This window comes from Elephas maximus, chromosome 2, assembly GCF_024166365.1.
Source record: "Elephas maximus indicus isolate mEleMax1 chromosome 2, mEleMax1 primary haplotype, whole genome shotgun sequence".
Lineage (NCBI taxonomy): Eukaryota > Metazoa > Chordata > Mammalia > Proboscidea > Elephantidae > Elephas > Elephas maximus.
In genome coordinates, this window is record NC_064820.1 from 16,678,419 (window position 1) to 16,698,092 (window position 19,674).

The 19,674-nt window shown below is 40.6% G+C and overlaps 1 protein-coding gene across 2 annotated transcripts in view; it reads right to left on the reverse strand.

The window, feature by feature from the left end:
- Positions 1-6,564: 6,564 nt before the first annotated feature.
- Positions 6,565-19,674, reverse strand: part of DNAH5 (dynein axonemal heavy chain 5) — a 363,993-nt gene continuing 350,883 nt past the window's right edge. For both annotated transcript variants that reach the window (XM_049861228.1, XM_049861221.1), the window contains exons 77-79: positions 18,449-18,601; positions 17,253-17,484; positions 6,565-8,942 (exon numbers count right to left, since the gene is read on the reverse strand). In XM_049861228.1, coding sequence (XP_049717185.1) covers positions 8,791-8,942; positions 17,253-17,484; positions 18,449-18,601 — 537 coding nt within the window. In that variant the 3' untranslated portion in view covers positions 6,565-8,790. The remainder of the gene's footprint in view (positions 8,943-17,252; positions 17,485-18,448; positions 18,602-19,674) is intronic.

A 19,674-nucleotide genomic window follows, 5' to 3' on the forward strand; every position in this document is an offset into this window, starting at 1 on the left:
GAATACTCATGAACCAAATCCACACAGTGGTTTCAGGGGTGTCCCTAGGAGGAGCTGAGAGGACATTTATAAACCCTCAGATGCAATCCATTTAGGCGTCAAAATTATCATATTAGATCATAATACTGTTGGCATTACATGATGAAAACTTTGAGACCCAGGGGATAAAGAAGTCATTTTTTAAACGCTCATCTGAGGAGTTTTGAAGAGATTATTCATTCATTGCCTTTATCTGCCAAGGTTATTACTAAAAATCAAATTCTAAAGGTGTCTTCAGAAGACAGCTGAGGTTACTTCTTATCCACCATCCTGCCTCCACTCAGAACACTCAGGACGCCTACCCTTCTGGTTCCTTTCTTCTCACTTAGCCTCTATATTTTCATTTGGTTTAACGCAAAGGAGAGACTAGGATTCCGTCTGTCATTACCGTCTACCTGGCTGCTCAGGTGTGTGGTTTTCCAGGCTGAAGCACAAAACAGAAAAGCCTCTCAGGGTAAGAATTGAGCAAGCAACATGTTCCACTCTTGCATAATACAGAATTAAGTCCCACCATTTAAGAAATATAAGAACGTGTTTCTGGATTCAGTTTCTTAGCCAAGTCTCCTACGTGATTCTAAAGCTGACCTTGAATCCTCTCCTGTCCTTTCTTGGTGATATTTGCAGACACCGAATATGCACATGTTGGATGTAATAAATGCCAATCAATGGGCTAGAATGCATTAATTTCTGGAACCCTACTAGATTTCCTCATGATTTCATAACCTAATGATTTATTTATTGGTTGTCTAAAATAGTCACTAAATCTGAAGGACTATATTATGAATATGGGTACCATGTTTTTACCCTTGAGAAGCACTATTTTGATGCACCGACAGAAGCTACTAATCAACAGGAATCAGTTGCACAATATAGTTGTTAAAAAGAACTCCAATAAGACTTGCAAGAAAAAAATACTGAAAATGTAAGATTAATTATGCACCTCCTGAATCTTCATACTACTCACGTTTAGAAAATCATTTCTAAAATTAGTCATCAACCTGGATAGTTTTAAAAGTGAATCATAAGATTTTATTGCTAAAAGAAAACGGAAACCATCTAATTCAATTTCCTCGCTCACTTGTAAGAAAACTAAGATCTTGAAATGTGAAGTAGCTTACTCAACAGCTCCAAAGAATCAGAATTCCAGACTCTGCCCCCCAAACACACCCTTTTTTACCGTGACCGTATTACCATTTCGGAAACCAGACTCTATGATCCATGACTGTATAAAAAAAAAAAATAGTTATGAATTTTTAAAGAATAAAGAAAATGATGGGCTTACACAGAGAAAATGAAAATAATGGAAAATAACAAGAAACATAAAATTATGTAGAATGATTCAACTTTTAGGAAAAAGAACAGAATGGTAAGAAACCGTGATAAATTATAATAAGTACAAATTAAGAATAAAACACTGGCCAAGATTACCACGCTATGAAGATAACCCCCATTAACCTTTCAGGGTTTTTTTCCTTTCATAATTTTTCTAGTGTCAGTAAATTTTTTAAGATATTATTCAAAAAAGACAGTAGGAGAAAGGACATTTGAAATGATTCCTTTGATATGAGAACACTAGCATTAATGGGAGTTCTCGGCTATCATAATTCAAGAAATTATCAGTCAATTCATGGGAAATACACCTCACGGACTATGGCACGTGGCAATTTCACACTACGGGTCTGGAAGGTCTACCTGTACCAGTTGCTGTTGAGTTAGTTCCGACTCATGGTGATTCTATGTGTGTCACAGTAAAACTGGGCTCCAAAGGGTTTTCAATGTAATTGATTTTTGGAAGTAGATTGCCAGGCCTTTCATCTGAGGCATCTCTAGGTGGATTGGGATCTCCAACTCTTCGGTTAGCAGCTGAGTGCATTAGCTCTTTGCACCACCCAGGGATTCCTTGAGATACTTTGTTTTTGTTGTTGTTAGTTGCCATCAAGTTGATTCTGACTCATGGCAAACCCACGTGTGTAGAGTAGAGCTGCTCCACAGGGTTTTCAAGGCTATGGCCTATCAGAAGCAGGTGGCCAGGCCTGCCTTCCAAAGTGTCTCTGGGTGGGCTCAAACCACCAACCTCTTGGCTAGTAGTCAAGCCCGTAGCCATTTGTGCCACCCGATGACTCCCTGAAATTACCTATGTAGTGCTCACTCCAGAGGTCTCTGTTTGGCTGTGAACGAATATGTGCTTAACTTGATTCAGATGTTCTCACGTCTCTCAAGAAGAAAGTCGACCAAAAGTGTCCCAGACAAGGGTCTTTGGGGAAGGGAATCAAAGTGTCATCTATGAAAATTATAACGTGATACTTTATTCCCTTACCCCAATGTCGGGAACATGAATGATATTTTAAGCCAGAAGAAAGAAGGGTGTAGGTGTGGAATATGGTAGATCTCTCTCTGGCTGAAGATCCAACACTTACCTCTGTCTTTTCAAATATAGACTAGAGACCAAGTCTCCATGTGAGAAAACCCTCGAGGTGTGGAATAACTAGGTAGAGTGGATTTCAACGTGTATTGACTACCTGTTGTTGTTGTTGTTAGGTGCCGTTGAGTCAGTTCCAACTCATAGTGACCCTATGTATAACAGAACGAAACACTGCCCGGTCCTGAGCCATCCTTACAATCCTTGTTATGCTTGAGCTCATTGTTGCAGCCACTGTGTGAACCCACCTTGTTGAGGGTCTTCCTCTTTTCCGCTGACCCTGTACTCTGCCAAGCATGATGTCTTTCTCCAGGGACTGACTGATCCCTCCCGACAACATGTCCAAAGCATGTAAGACGCAGTCTCGCCATCCTTGCCTCTAAGGAGCATTCTGGTTGTACTTCTTCCAAGACAGATTTGTTCGTTCTTTTGGCAGTCCATGGTGTATTCAACGTTCTTCACCAACACCACAATTCAAAGGCATCAACTCTTCTTCGGTCTTCTTCTGTCCCCACACAAATGCTGCATAACAAACCACCACAAACATCAGTGGCAACAACAATGCACAGGAATCATTGCTCAGTCTCTGGAATCTTGTTTGGGTCAACTGGGTGGCTCTGCTGATCTTGGCTGGGCCTGCTTACTTGCGTGCGATCTGCTGGCTGTCAGATGGGGTAACAGGAGCAACTCTGCTCTGCTCCACATGTTTCGTAGGCTCCATCAGGCCAGCCCAGGCATGTTCTCATGGTGATGGAGGAAGGACAACAGTGAACAAGCTCAATTGAACTAAAGCTTTCCAAGTCTTCAGGTGCATTGCCTTTGACAACATCCAATTGGCTGAGACCAGGGTCAGAGTGGGAGGGCACCACGAGATGACATCGAAAATGGGAGAAGTGAACAGTTGGGGACATTTTTGCCATCTGTCACACGGCCTAATGTTTGGTAATGAGCAGTGGATAGCACATTTTGGATTTTGTGTTTATTTGGCCCTTTTTCATGAGGGCAAGTTCAAGGGGAAAAAAAGGTGGTATCTGGGAATCATTTTTAAAATTATGTCTTTAAGAGAAAATCAAAAATTAATATAGTTTATCATTACTAAAGAGTTTTTGTTGCAAAAATTTCAGCAAGCACCAAAAGACCTGATTTCATATAATGCTACATCTTTGAACAAAAGTTTGTCACTGAAGAGGACACTGCTGATGTTGTGTATTTGCCCACTCCAGATAATCTTATAAGCTTCCTAACTATGAAATGTGGCTTGTCTCATCATGTCTCTTAATATTGAATTCTTTAGAAGATTTTTCTATTGCAAAGAACACTTCACACACAAAAAAAGTACTCCACACTCGAATTACTGAGAAACGCATGATTTCCATCAGCCGCTGCTCTGTAGTTGGCAGCAGCCATGACAAGGTGTGAAAAGGCATTTAGAAAGGGTCCTTGTGGGCCCTCCATTCTCAGCCAGGTTTCCCTGTCACTCCTCCTACAGCTATGAGCTCCCTCCTTCGCTTTAGGGCACAAGAGACCAGTCCCCTGGTAACGAGGGTCTGAGATTGTTTTTTCCTTCTCCTTCAGATCTAAATTTAGATGTCACCTCCCCTGAGCAGACTTTCCTTATGGCCCAATCAAGTTAGGCCTCTTCAGGGAAGTACACTCACGGTAAAGATGTTGTTTGAGGACACCCGTGCCTGGATCTGCTCTGTCCCCTTATGGGGACATGGCCTCACTGATGCTGGGCTGGTTAAATATTTGTCAACATCCCCAAGTGCATTCACCAAATTATATGAATTCTGCATTTCCAAATTATTTGTTCAAAAAATCTAGTTATGTAAGTTTATTTCTGGATACTCAATGGCACTTAAAAGAGACCCGGTGGTACAATGGTTAAGCACTTGGCTTGCTACTAACTGAAAAGTCAATAGTTAGAACCCGCCAGTGGCTCCACAGGAGAAAAGATCTAGCAATCTGCTCCCGTGAAGATTACAGCCTAGAAAATCCTATAGGGAATTTGTACGCTGTGAAGTAGGGTCATTATGAGTTGGAATCAACTCGATGGCACCTAACAACAACAATGGCAATTACCCCTTTTCTCCACTGCCCTTCCATCAGTTTGTGGTACTATGGTGGCTTGCATGTTGCTATGACGCTGAAAGCTATGCCACTGACATTTTAAATACCAGCGGGATCACCCATGGCAGACAGGTTTCAGTGATCTAAGACAGAATAAGAGGAAAGGTCTGGAGATCTGCATTTGAAAATTAGCCAATGAAAACCCTATAGATCACAACAGAGTATTTCCTTAGAGTGCTTGAAGACAAGCCCCCAGGATGGAAGGTGTTCAAAACACACCGTGGCCACAACAATGGACTTGAGCATTCCAACAATCATAAAGATGGCGCAGGACCAGGCAATGTTTAGTTCTGTTGTCCGAGTGGTCGCCGTGAGTGGGAGCTGGCTTGAGAGCAACTAACAACAACGACAACCCCCTTTCTAATAAATAACAAGTCAGATGTTTATTAATCATTTTTTTATTAGTTTGCCTTACTTTTTACATTCTCATTATTTGTTCTTCTAAATAAAAAGGGAAGCTCAGAGATGGCTGAGATAGGTTTCACAGGAATGGTGATGTAAGCTGCAGATATAACAGGTCAGTTTTTGTGGCAAAATTTTCCCTTTTCTTGAACTTGGAAAGACACTACTTGCATGGAGAATGTCACCCACAGCTACAAGTTGCACAGGGGACCAGAAGGCCCCGGAAGAGCAGGGCAAGGATGCTCAGCGGCTGCTGTGGCTCAGGCTAGCACCTCTCTGCTGTTATCTTTGTGATTTCCGTTAACAGTAAATGTGGCATTTACTGTTAATCCATGACCCGCCTAAACGCCGCAGTCTCCTGTTCTTCTCGCTCATGACACCCGTTATTTTCCTTAATGGCACTTAACCATCAATCTTTACATACTTTTCTATACATCTAACACATATTTCATACTATACAATTGCAAATTGAGATTATATATGATTTACATACCTGAATAACTGCTTATCTTCTGTGTCTATTCCTTGTTTGTAAATCCCATGAGGGAGGGTCGGGACTGTGATGGATTTTGTTGTGTTTGCTTGTTTTTTTCCCTATCAGTGTAACACAGTGCCTGACACATAAAAAAAAAAACATAGAAGGTGCAAAATAAACTTTTAACAAAGCCACCTGGAGACAATCGAAAAAGACTGCTCTATCACTCTGCGATATTCTGTTGTGATCCATTGGGTTTTTAATGGATGCTACATACTGAGATCCTGAAGATGGCGCAAGACCAGGCAAGGTTCATTCTGTTATATGTAAGGTCGCCATGAGTCAGAGCCAACTCAAAAGCAACTAACGACAACAACAACATCACTCTGCAGCGGCACCAAGACCCTGGTTGCTGTTCTCTTCACGTCTGAGAGCCCCCATGCTGCGACGCTCTCCATCACCCCCCAGAGCGAGTGAATCGGTCCTCCCTTGCCCCGCAGATTCGGTAAAATATGGAGCACTCCTCAGTGGGTGGGAGTCGGTCCAGGAGGAGGTAGGTGACGCAGAAGGAGCCTCACGTGGCTCATCGCTGCTTCAGAGACATTCTTGTTGAATTAGTTCCTAAAAGTTCCTAATTGTTTTCCTGGTATCGTCTTCTACTTTGAGTCTCTAAGAATTACACGTACATGTCATAGGCATGTATAGATTGAAGTACGACTGCAATCACAAAATCACATGAATTACAGATACAAATCCAGTTATGAAAGCTTATTTCTGGATACTTAGTAGCAGTTTGAGTCCTGGTGGCACAACAGTTAAGCGCTCAGCTGCTAACTCAAAGGTTGGTGGTTCGAACCCACCCAGCAGCTCCAAAGGAGAAGGATCTGGCAATCTGCTTCCATAAAGATTACAGCCAAGAAAACCCTATGGGGCACTTCTATTCTGTCACATGGGGGTCTCTTTGAGTCAAAAACCAGCTCAATAGCCTCTAATAACAATGACTACATTTTTTATTAATTTAATCATTTTTACATTGTTATTTGTTCTTCAAGATACAATGATTATACAATTCACACAAATCAATGGATTAATTCACACCAAAAAAAGAGCCTGCTAAATAAAAATAGGATTGTCAAAGAGGCAAGGAGTCACACGAACCACTCAGGCCTAACTCATCTTGTAACAAACATAAAATAATGACACTCATCACACAGGTTACTGAGAGGGACACACACGTGTCTGCTGGTGGACTCCTTCCCAACAGAACACTTCCTTATCACCAGAAACATGTGGTGGTGTGGCTCTAATGCTAATCAAATGGTTGTAAACCACAATTCTAAGTTAATACTTGATCAAGCTTTCTAACCAACAGGCTATTTTAAAAAGCACTTTATTATTTAAAACCAGAATTTAAAATAAAAATATATGGAAAGTCCATTAGATGATATTTTTCTTAATTAACAAAAGCCCATGTGAAATTTTTTTTTTTTTTATCTAAGACTTGGGACCCTGGTGGCGCAATGCTTTAAGAGCTTGGCTGCTAACCAAAGGCTAAGCAGTTCGAATCCACCAGCTGCTCCTTGGAGACACCACAGGGGTAGTTCTACTCTGTCCTATCGGCTTGCTGCTATGAGCTGGAATCAACTCAGGGGCAATGGGCTTGGTTTTTTTCGGTTTTATCTAAGATTTGTATCTTTCCTGTATCTTTTTCTTCCAATCACTACATTTTTTTCAAGTCACCTGCAGCATTTACCATCTTAATGTACCTCTACTTTTCCATGTTGTCTACTAATCTTTGTTCATATGTAAATACATTTTATAGTTATAATCAGAGTATATTAATAATACCTTTGACAGACACTCAACTTTATCTTTCACTTTATGTGTTTACCAATGCCATGGAGCCCTGATGGTGTAGTGGTTAAGAACTTAGCTGCTAACCAAAAGGTTGGCAGTTCAAATCCACTAGCTGCTCTTTGGAAACCCTGTGGGGCAGTTGTACTCTGTTCTATAGGGTCACTCTGAGTCAGAATCGACTTGACAGCAATGGGTTTGGTTTTTTGTTTTAGCCACTTTCATATGATGAAACCTTCGGTATTTTTTTCATGGCTGCCTAATGTCTCTTAATTTCCTCCAGAACAGACTTACTCCTGAACATTTAGAGTATTTCTATTTTTTTTCTATTATGAAAACATTTTTACATATGATCTGTGTTTACTCTTTTGAATTGTTTCCTTAGAATAAATTTCCAGGAGAGAAAATTAGGACCAAGGCAAGTGAACATTTTTATGACTCTCTCTATGCATAGTTTCATTGTTTTACAAAAAGCTTGGATCAATTTATACTGCTTTAGCAATTTGTGAAGGAGCCCTACTGGTGCAATGATTAAGCACTTGGCTGCTAACTGAAAGGCTGGGAGTTTGAATCCACTCAGTGGTTCCTCGAGAGAAAAGACCTGGCAATCTGCTCCTGTAAAGATCACCGCCTAGGAAAATCTATGGGGTAGCTCTATTCTGTCTTATTAGGTAGCTATGAGTTGGAATTGACCCGATGGCGCACAAAACCAACAACAGCAATTTGTGAGTGTATCAGTTTTACAAAGACCTCACCACAATTCACTTTCAGTTTCATTTTGTTCTTATTTTAAGAGATACCAATTAAACCCACTGCCGTCAAGTTGATTCCGACTCATAGGAACCCTATAATAATTACCAGTGGGGTTAAACATTATTCTACGTTTATTCTATAGGCATATATGAATTGTTTCTTCACAATCTTAACCCATTCTGCTATTTCTCTCCATTTTTTAAAAGATCTTTTTAATTGGCTGCTTGAACCTCTGAAAATAAATCTCTTACCCCGACCTAAATGCAAATGGCAATAGAAACAAAATCAGCACAAACTGTCCACGTTACCTTAGAGGACCTGGCTGTCACCAAAACCACATTAATAGGAGAATAATTTCTTCAAAGGAAATATTATCTGTTCAACCTAGTCAGTGTCTAGAGTTCCAGGAAGAAGAAAACGCATTTACTAGGAATTTGAGAACCAAATTTCATTAGAAAGTTGTAAATTTTATTTTAAAATCACTTGATAACTTTTTGAACAAATACAGTGAAGGGTCAATTCATGATGAAAGAGGTTAAATGCCAGCATGAAACTCAGCAATGGGGGAGCCCATGCAGCTCCTTATCTGTCACAGGTAACCTGATTTATGTAACCTCCAGAGCTCACAGGAGAACGGAGGTTATGGTAATGTGGATCTTGCACTTTCCAAACTGGGTGGTGGCGGGGGGCAGGGCGGTAGAGGGATGATCCCCCCACGTTACTTCACGTCACAGAGGAGGGCGACCCCACGGAGCACCCAGTGTTCAGGGGGCTGGGCCGTCCGGAGCTCTGCGGCGGCAATGTAGTTTAAGTCTGTTCGAACTGGCTTCTTGTAGATGGGGCAGGAGTAAAACCGAGGATCTCTGAGACCTGCAAAAAATTCACAAAGGAAAGGAACTTGGTGAATTTCAAATTTAAGCAGCCCAAACAGAGAACAGATCCAAGTATATGCATCTGGAAGGTCGTTCGTTCGAAAGAGGGTTGGGTTTATTAAGAAAGACAATAGAATGAGCAAAATTCTTCCCATCAGGCAATCCCTGGGGTAAAGCAGTCATGGCCACAGGTTTCCAGCGGGTGGGGCAGGACACTGGATATCCTCAGGTTTATCCTGAGGCCCCCGCCCCTGTCCTTGGCAGTAACCCCTGTCACACGGTCACGGTCCTGGACCCCGACTGCTTCCTCTCTATCCTTTCCGATTGTCAACCCAGTCATCCTCTCTACACCCTCTCTCCTTTATCCACCCCTCCCCCATCAAATCTTACACACACATCCATTCGCCCTTTCTCTTTACCAAAAACCAAACCCACTGCCATACGGTAGACTCCAACTCACGGTCACCTCGTGTATTCCAAAGCAGAACTGAGACCCACCCAGCCTTCCTGGCAGTAGTCTTTAAGAAAAAAGATGGCCAGGGCTTTCTTCCACGTTGCCACTTGGTGGGTTTAAACCACCAACCTTTTGATTAGGAGTTGAGCACAAACCGTTTGCGCCACCCAGGAACCTTCTCTTTCCCTTGGGGTTCACCTTTGGCACAAAGGGCCTGCCACTTTTAATCAGACATCCTGGGCCTGCTGACCATTAGTCAAAGCCCTGTCTTCAACCCCCATGCCAAAATCCAACGACATGTCTAAATCACAGGACCAAGGGTGTCCCCCTCCCTACCTGGTGTTGTGAATTGTGTGTGTGCCTGGGAGGCAGCGAGCAATGGCACAGTTCTACGAGCTGATACTGATACTACTTTCTAACTTTTTCTGAACTAGGCAAATAGTTGCCCTACCAAAAACACACACACAACACAACACAACCTCATCAGGTTTCTACCTAATGTAACACTGTGTGTATGTGTGAATGTGTGTGTGTACCTGTCTTTCAGAGGTCATCCAAATGTAGACCAATGTTCACTGCACCACTGTTCACAACAGCCAAAACAAGGTGACAACCCAAAGGTCCATCAACTGATGAATAAACCAAACACCCATTGCAGTTGAGTCAATTTCAACTCATAGTGACCCTATAGAACAGAACAGAACAGAACTGCCTCACAGGGTTTCCAAGGAGCAGCTGGTGGATTCAACCTGCTGAACTTTTGGTTAGCAGCCAAGAGCTTAACCACTGCACCACCAGGGCTCCAAGCAATGAATTGAGAAACAAAATGTGGTATATACACACAATGGAATATTAGTCAACCTCAGAAGAAGAAGTTCTGACACATGCTACCACTTGAATGAACCTTGAAAGCATCATGCTGAGTGAAATCAATCAGTCACAAAAGGACATATTGTAGGATTCTATTTATGTGAAATACCTAAAATAGGCAAGTAGATACAGAAGTTTGTGTAGTAGTTAAGAGATATGGCTCCAAATCAAAAGGTCAGCAGTTCGAATCCACCAGGCGCTCCTTGGAAACACTATGAGGCAGTTCTACTCCGTCCTTTAAGATCGCTGTGAGTCAGAATTGACGGCAACTGGTTTGGTTTTGGTTAGTTTATTAGTGATTACCAAGGGTAGGCTGTTTATGTTGGTGAAAAAAGGTATTTACAATGAAGAAGTCGTTGGTCTTGCAAAATTCTATCATTTGATCTCCGGCATTGTTTCTGTCACCAAAGCCATATTTTCCAAGTATAGATCCTTCTTCTTTGTTTGCAACTTTTGCAATCCAATCACCAACAATTATCAGTGCATCCTGATTGTATGTTTGATCAATTTCAGACTGCAGAAGCTGATAAAAATCTTTAATTTCTTCATCTTTGGCCTTTGTGGTTGGTGCATAAATTTGAATAACAGTTGTATTAACTGGTCTTTCTTGTAGGCGTATGGATATTATCCTATCACTGACAGAGTTATACTTCAAGATAGATCTTGAAATGTTCTTTGTGACAATGAATGCAATGCCATTTCTCCTCAAGTTGTCATTCCCGGCGTAGTAGATCATATAATTGTGGGATTCAAAATGGCCAATACCAATCCATTTCAGCTCACTACTGCCTAAGATATCGATGTTTATGCATTCCATTTCATTTTTGACAATTTCCAATTTTCCTAGATTCATACTTCGTACATTCCAGGTTCCAATTATTAATGGATACTTCCCCAGTCATCTTTTGAGTGCCTTCCAACCTGGGGGGCTCATCTTCTGGCACTATACCAGACAATGTTCCGCTGCTATTCATAAGGTTTTCACCAGCTAATTCTTTTCAGAAGTAGACTGCGCGGTCCTTCTTCCTAGTCTATCTTAGTCTAGAAGCTCAGCTGAAACCTGTCCTCCATGGGTCACCCTGCTGGAATCTGAATACCGGTGGCATAGCTTCCAGCATCACAGCAACACGCTAGCCACCACAGTACGACAAACTGACAGACAACAACAACAATCTTTACAGGAGCAGATCGCCAGGTCTTTTCTCCTGAGGATCCACTGGTGGGTTCCAACCACCGACCCTTCAGTCAGCAACCAAGCACTTAACCATTGCGCCTCCAGTGCTCCTGAGCTCAGTTAGTGCCACTGAACTGTACATGTGAAGAAACTTCAAGTGGTAAATGTTTTTTTACATATATGTTGTTGTTGTTAGGTGCCATTGAGTTGGTTCCATCTCACAGTGACCCTATGTACAACAGAATAAAACACTTCCTGGTCCTGCGCCATCCTCACAATTGTTGTTAGGCTTGAGCCCATCATTGCAGCCACTGTGTCAAACTATCTCCTTGAGGGTCTTCCCCTTTTTCACTGACCCTCTACTTTACCAAGTGTGATGTCCCTCTCCAGGGACCAGTCCCTCCTGATAAAATGTCCAAAGTACTAGAGACAAAGTCTCACCATCCTTGCTTCTAAGGAGCATTCTAGCTGTACTTCTTCCAAGACAGATTTGTTCATTCTTCTAGCAGTCTATGGTATATTCATGGTTACATATATAGTTACCACAATTAAAAAAAAAAAAGATTTTGTCTGAAATGCACCGATCCCTAATCAAAGGTTCTCTTTCTTTCTATGATCAGAGACAAATTAATATCTTGTGGGGTCTAAAGTTTATTCAGTTTGGAAGTCCTTCTGTAAGAAAAACAATACAAGTTTACAAATACAAAATTGCACCTTGTTAGGGGCCTCTGAGAATCCCTAGTGGTACAGTGGTTAAGCACTCAGCTGCTAACCAAGAGGTCTGCAGTTCAAACCTACCAACTGCTCTGCAGGAGAGAAAAGTGGCAGTGCTCCTATAAAGATTTACAGTCTTGGAAACTCTGTGGAGCAGTTATACTTTGTCCTATGATGTCATTATGAGTCAGAATCAACTCCACGGCAACGGGATTGGTTTGGTTTGGTTTAGGGGCCTCCAAAACCCTGGTGGCATAGTGGTTAAGTGCTACAGTTGCTGACCAAAAGGTTGGCAGTTCGAATCCACCAGGCACTCCTTGGAAACTCTATGGGGCAGTTCTACTCTATCCTGTAGGGTTGCTATGAGTCGGAATCAACTCCACAGCAAAGGGTTAACGGGCATGTGAGAAGCCTTGCAGTTTAAGGTCCATTCGCTTCATGTTAAATCCACTCTGCTCACAGCAGTTTATCTGCACATCTCATAATACCCATCTCAGGGAGTGGTATGCTATTTCATCTTCTATTCCAGATGATAAATTGTTTAAAGACAAGAGCTGAGTCTCCGCCCATTCTTATGCTCTCTGGAATACCAATACAATATTACAAGTGACATTCACATAGCTATTAAAATGAATCACATTTAACTCAGAGGGATAACTTTGCTTTGGTGAAATATGTTACACACACAGGCTCTGAATCATAAATACAGTAACTTATTAATGCAATGTTAGTGTATCAATATTACTGAATTTATTTCCCAAGATTAATTGCTCAATAATTTAGCTTTTTCTAACAAATTCAAAAACAAAGCACGGTCAGAAGTTAAAGTCTCATTATTTGGTCCAGCAGAAGCTTCAGCATGATGTGCCATGTGTTTTTATACCTCCACCAAAAATTTAATATTTTATTGGAAGGCGTTAAACATTTGAGTATGATAATACTGGACATAGATTTCAATATAAAATAAAGTTTCTATAGCAGTTATTCTTAACCAAGGGTGGTTTTGCTCCCCCATCTCCTATACCTCCAGGACATTTCCTAATGTTGGGAGCCATTTTTGGTTGTCACAACTGTGGGCGTGTTACTGGCATCTAGTGGACAAAGCCAGTAATGCTGCTAGATATCCTACAATTCACAGCCTTCCAAGTCAGACTTATCTGGCCCCAAATGTCAATAATGCCAAGGTTGAGAAACTTGGTTCTTAAACAACAAAGTCACGAATATTTTACTGTACTTTAAAACTATGTGTTTGCTTAAAAGTAAAAACCATGAAATTACTCATTAGAAACAACCTGAAATAATATAAAACCTCATTTTAACGTCTGGATGTTATGTTTTCAATTACTATAGGGTATAATAATTTTATCACTAGTAATAATAATTAGGCAAATACATGAAAAATTCTGATCAACTAAGCAAATGATAGGGAATTTATGAACAGCAATTAATATTAATTACACTGATAGAGTAAAACCCCTTAAGCCTAGGATTTGTAAACACACAACAAACATATAACTAACTGTTCTTCTTTGCTGCAAATCTGGCTAAATCATTTTATAAAACTTGAAGTAAGCCACTAGAGTCTTATATCTGACCCCGATCGTAACTGTAATAATTATACCTAGGGAAGTATTGGGCTAAATTGTATTTGAATCCAAAAAGCAAAATGGAAGCAGGAAAAAAAAAAAAAAAATAACCATTCTTTTCAGTAAGCAGGTAAAAAAATTATCTGAAATATTTATCGAATTTTCTTTATTTTTAATTGCTTCAGAGGGGAAGGTGCCCATGCTAAGACACAGCATGGAACAAACTTCAGCACCTGGATTAGATGCCACTAGAAATATCATTTCATGGAGAAAGTGCTGACAGACACTAAACAACAACAAAGACAGATGATTCGAAACCATTACCCCGGTTGGACAAAGAACTTTGAAGACAAAAATAAACATGCTAGATCGGTAGAACAAATCAGCTCAGTATGTTTAAAGCCTTAGGACTCCAAAAGGGGGAACAGAGAAAAGAGGTTGTATAAATTGGTGAGCTACATACTTTAGGATTCTAAGGGTTTTAATAAAACACCTGGGTTTTTTTTTTTTTTTCCGGGGGTCCATTTTCTATCTACGTTACTTCCCTATCTAGTCTATATTTTTCACTCAAACATTAGTATATCATTACATCATACATTCTTTTCAATACCCAAAACAACAAAGTAACATAGTTGTCATTGTGTTATTAGGTGCTGTTTAGTCAGTTCTGACTCATAGTGACCCTACAGCACAGAGCACCACTGCCCCCATAGGGTTTCCAAGGAGTGGCTGGTGGATTCGAACTGCTGACCTTTTTGGTTAGCAGCCGAGCTCTTAGCCACTACACCACCAGGGCTCCGAGTTACACAGAGAAAATCTATATAAGCTTTAAATCATTTTGTTATTTAAGCCCCCTTTGCTAATAATGGAACCCCAGTGGTGCAACGGTTAAGAGCTCAGCTGCTAATCAAAAGGTCAGCAGTCCAAATCTACCAGTCGCTCCTCAGAAACCCTATGGGGCAGTTCCGCTCTGTTCTGTAGGGTCACTAGAAGTCGGAATCGACTCTTCGGCAATGGGCAATGGGTTGCTAATAATATTTAAATTTAAATGACTAGACAGTGCAGTCTTGCACAGAGTATTTCTTTTAATCTTTCAACAGTCATGCAAGTTAAACATAATAACAGTAATAATAATAAAATTATCTGTGGTGCATCATGCACTCTCACACACTCTCAGCCTCTGTCTCTCCCCACTCACAGTGCCCCCCACCATAGTGCCCCAGACAGACCCACCTTCTTTCTCTTCCTCAAACAGGGCATATCCATTGCCATCCCCTGAGTCCTTGCACTCTTCCTCCTCCTCCTGGATATTAGTATGTCCCCTGTCCCCTTTCTGTCACTGGGATCTCAGTTCAACGTTCCTTCCTCAATGAAGGCTTCCCCAGACCGCTAAATTATCTTACTCCCTAGCATACCATGTGTATGCATCTTCTTTATATGAACAATAACTATTTGAAATCAGTATGTTTATTTATTAGTTCTTTATTGGCTAGCTCTCCCTCTTTGAGTGAGCTCATGAGGATGGGGATTCTCACTGTGTTTTTCGTTGTTATATTCTCACACTAGAATGGTGCTTGGCAGATGGTCGGTGTCAGTTAAATATTCACTGAATGACCAAGTCAGATACCACTATTTCCCTCTGCCAAGAAAAGTCCTTCCCTATCTCCCTATCGTGCTCATTGTTGTCATCTAAAACCTACCTCCAAGGCAAGCTCCCTAAACCTCTCAGGCATAGTTATGTTCTCCTTCTAAGGTTCTTCAGCATCCTGTGTATATCTCTTATCATGACATTTACCAAATTCTATTTTAACTTTTATTTACTTATGGGTCACCCTCACCAGACTGGGAGTTGCTTGTGGGCAGGATCTGGTTGATAATTACCTTTGTATTTTTTTTATTCCTAGCACCTAAGATCGTGGCTGGTACACACTGGGCATCCAGTGAATGTCTGCTTAAAAAATAAACACTTGGACTTTATAAGCTCTCTTTTCCAACCCACATTTCCATATGTGTTCCTTACCTAGCAGGTGAGGATACCAGCAGCTGTCTTTTAAAGAGAGATTATTTTATCCCTTCACTTACTGAAGGCAAAATCTCTTGCATTTCAGTCATAAAGCCAGCGCCTCCTTGGGGTCTACCTCTCGAGTTCATAGCTTGTGCTACACAGGATTCCCTGGATGCTGAAAGGCCATTATTGCTGAGGACATTTTCGCTGAGAAAATGCAGCAGCACAAAGTCGCCAGAAAACATCAAGCCAACAGCAGATAATAGTTTCAGTATTTTTAGACTTATCAAACAGAGCTTTGACAACTTTGTCAAAGTAGAAGTAACACGTGTGTTTTGTAGAAGTGTTATTACATCCATGGGTTGAAATATGAAGCCAGCATTTTACCATTAGCTAAAGTTTTTTTTTTTTTTTAAGTATTAAGCTGGATGCTTCGGAATTCAATCTCAATCTCACAACTTGGCTCAAACCTCCAAGCTGATAGAGCCTTCACATGAGCCCTGAGCAGTCTTGCCTAGAATTTCTTCCTTCCACCCCTTGCCCCATATCATATCCATCCTTCAAGGCCCAACCCAAGCCCATCTGCTCCTGACACCCAGTCCCATCAGCCCACAGTTACCTCAATCCCTTTTCCCATCACTTATTAGCTATGCTAAACATTTGTTTCTCATTTCATTGGCTAATGTTTCAGAAGAATACATACATATCTTGTCTACTTTATAAGACAGGCAATAATCAATGTCCATGGAAGTTGCAGTCAAGAAATCAAAGATGTACTGCATTGGACAAATGTGCTGCAAAAGACCTCTTTAAGGAATTAAAAAGCACAGATGTCACTTTGAGGACTAAGGTGCACCTGACCCACGCCATGGTATTTTCAATCACCTCATATGCATGTGAAAGCTGGACAATGAATAAGGGAGACCAAAGAAGAATTAACACATTCAAATTGTGGTGTTGGCAAAGAATATTGAATATACCATGGACTGTCAGAAGAACGAACAAATCTGTCTTGGAGGAAGCACAGCCGGAATGCTCCTTAGAAGCACAGATGATTAGACCCCATCTTGCAAACTCTGGACATGACATCAGGAAGGACCAATCATGCTGGGTAAAGTAGAGGATCAGTAAAAAAGAGGGAGACCTTATATGAGATGAATTGACACAATGGGCTCAAACATAACAATGATTGTGAGGATAATGGAGGACCCAGCAACGTTTCATTCTGTTATACATAGGGTCGCCATGAGTCAGAGTCAGCTTGATGGCACCTAACAACAACAAATATATAGGCAAGAACTATTTTATAATCCCCTGCCTCCTCAGTAGCACTCAGAAAAGTGTCTAGAGGTCAGTGATTGCTCATTAAATAGGGGTGTGAATGTAAAGCTAGTTAAAGAAGAATAAAATCCCTACTGCATGATAACAAAATAATGGGATCCTATGTTTACAATGTCATCCAATTCAGTGACATCAACGATTACTGAATATGCAAGACAACTTACTATTGTTTTCTGCAAAAATCCTTATGACAGGCATCAACTCAAACAGCACTTTAGGTTTTGATTCAATGAGTTTCATGTTTCTCTTGTCCCAGCCAGCACCTTCAAGATATAAGCCATAGACATAGACACCCTCGGCCGGAGGGGCAGAAATGTCGTCCTTCATCCACTTGGTGACCTCATTGCAAAGCACCATATTGTCCAGCGCCCAGCCTTTGTTGGCACGAGTTATTTCCTACTCAAGGCAAGAATGAAAACAAAGGAGGAAGGAGTAAATTAGAGGTTTATCTTAATATAAAGACCATAAGAATGATGAAAGTGCGGCCCCAAACTAGTCTAATCCAAAGGAACTAGAAGAGTATTTAAAAAATGAAAAATAGTCCTACATAAACGATACCCATGTCCTAATTTAACCACTTGCACTTTAAAAAGAAATACAACATTTAATATATTAAAACCTACGGGAGCCAGAAGCTATATACGGTGAAAACCTGTCAGAGAAGGAAAGCGCCGCTAAAACGGGGAATATGAAAGTTGTAAGTCTGCACACCGTCAAAGGCCGAAAACTTGTTAGACCCGGAAAAACAAAGAAATCTCATCAAGTCTCAGCTCTCATAGGTTCCACTACACAGGTAGTCCCTGGATTACTAACAAGTTCTGTTCCTAAAAATTTGTCTTTAAGTCGATTTTGTATGTAAGTCAGGACAGTTAGGTACAGTTCATATCTAATGTCAGTTAGTCAAATGTTTGTCTTAGTATATAACGTGCCTATCTATGCATAAAAACATTAATGAAACACTTCAGGTACGTTAAAACATCTTAAACATAATACAGTAAGAATAATAATAATATCTTGATGCACGTTGCAAAGAGGTGCCCATTTGTTATTATGAACCATTGTATGTACTTCAAACTTTTAACCTAATAGGCTTTTCAGGGGTTGGTTCATAACTACAGGTTGTACGTAAGTCAAACATTCGTAACCCGGGGATTGCCTATATATATAAATAACACTTTGAAATTCAAGCTGGCAGTCTGAAAACAAATCGCTAGATTTATGTTCATGACAATGTAACTACGAGTACCAAAAAGTGACAGTCATTCTCTGTCTTACTATATGCTTTGAAACTATAATGAAAGAAGAAAACCTTGGAGAAGAAAATTATAATAACACAATGGGTACAAAGCAGAGCTATTACCTGGCGCATTGCAGTTAAAAATCCTTGGGGGTTAAAGAAGCCAGTCATCCAAAAACAGTGGGGTCGGCCATTGAAAACCCAAGAGGCAAACTGGCAGTTTCTTTCTATAAGTTCAGTAAACCAGAAACCCAGTGTACTTGACACCCAAGAAGCCTAAAAAGCATACATCAAAACAGTTAATTAACATAGGTGTAATTCTGTTGTTTAACTGGCTACGTTCACAGAAAAATGATGAAATATCACTATTACTTTTAGAATGTATAAGTCCCTAAGACATGAATTCCCCTTATGTTGTGACATTTAAGGTTTTCAAATTATTCTTCTTCCCTAGTAATATTGATATTAAGACATGATAGAAACAGTTAATCACCACATGAATAAAGCAAACCCATTGCCACCGAGTTGATCCCGAATCATTGCAACCCCCATGTTACAGAGTAGAACTGCTCCATTGGGTTTTCTTGGCTGTAATCTTTAAGGAAGCAAATAGCCAGGCCTTTCTTCCAAGCCATGGCTGGGCGGGTTCAAACCACCAACATTTAGGTTAGCGGTCGAGCACAAACCATTTGTACCACCCAGGAACCTATCACATAAATACCAGGTCAATATGAATACCAGGTCAGGATGCTTCTCAAGATGTCTGCTGTCCCCAGAATCACCTTCCACATACGAATATATACATCACCAACTCTTGTTCTCTATTGAGATTCAACAGGCTTCTACTGTTTCTCCTTCAGTTACATTTTCAATTGATGCCATATAAAAAATAGAATTTCTGTTTCCATAAATATGTTCATGGCCTCATCAGGACATATCATCATCACTCTAAAATATATACTGTGGATTGTAAGTCAGGGACACCTTTCTCCACTTAGCATTTTTAATGAGGTAAACAACGTTTATTTTCTGGAGTTTTTGTCCCTATAGGATGTACTTTTATTTCCTCCAAGTTAGGAAAAAAATGGAAACCCAAGTCCCTTTACCACCCATGAATTAATTTCATTCTCCCTGAATTCGCTTGTGGAACTTTCATTATTACAATTAGCACGGGTATGTCATTATTCTTATCAGCAGCACTGGTAGGTATCTCCAAATCATATTTTATAACGTTTTACTATAATTGCCATATTTTACAAATGAATAAGCATAGTAGCCAACAGTTTGGTGGTTCAAACCCACCCGGCAGAGACGCAGAAGATAGAACTATTTATCGATCTGCTTCCATT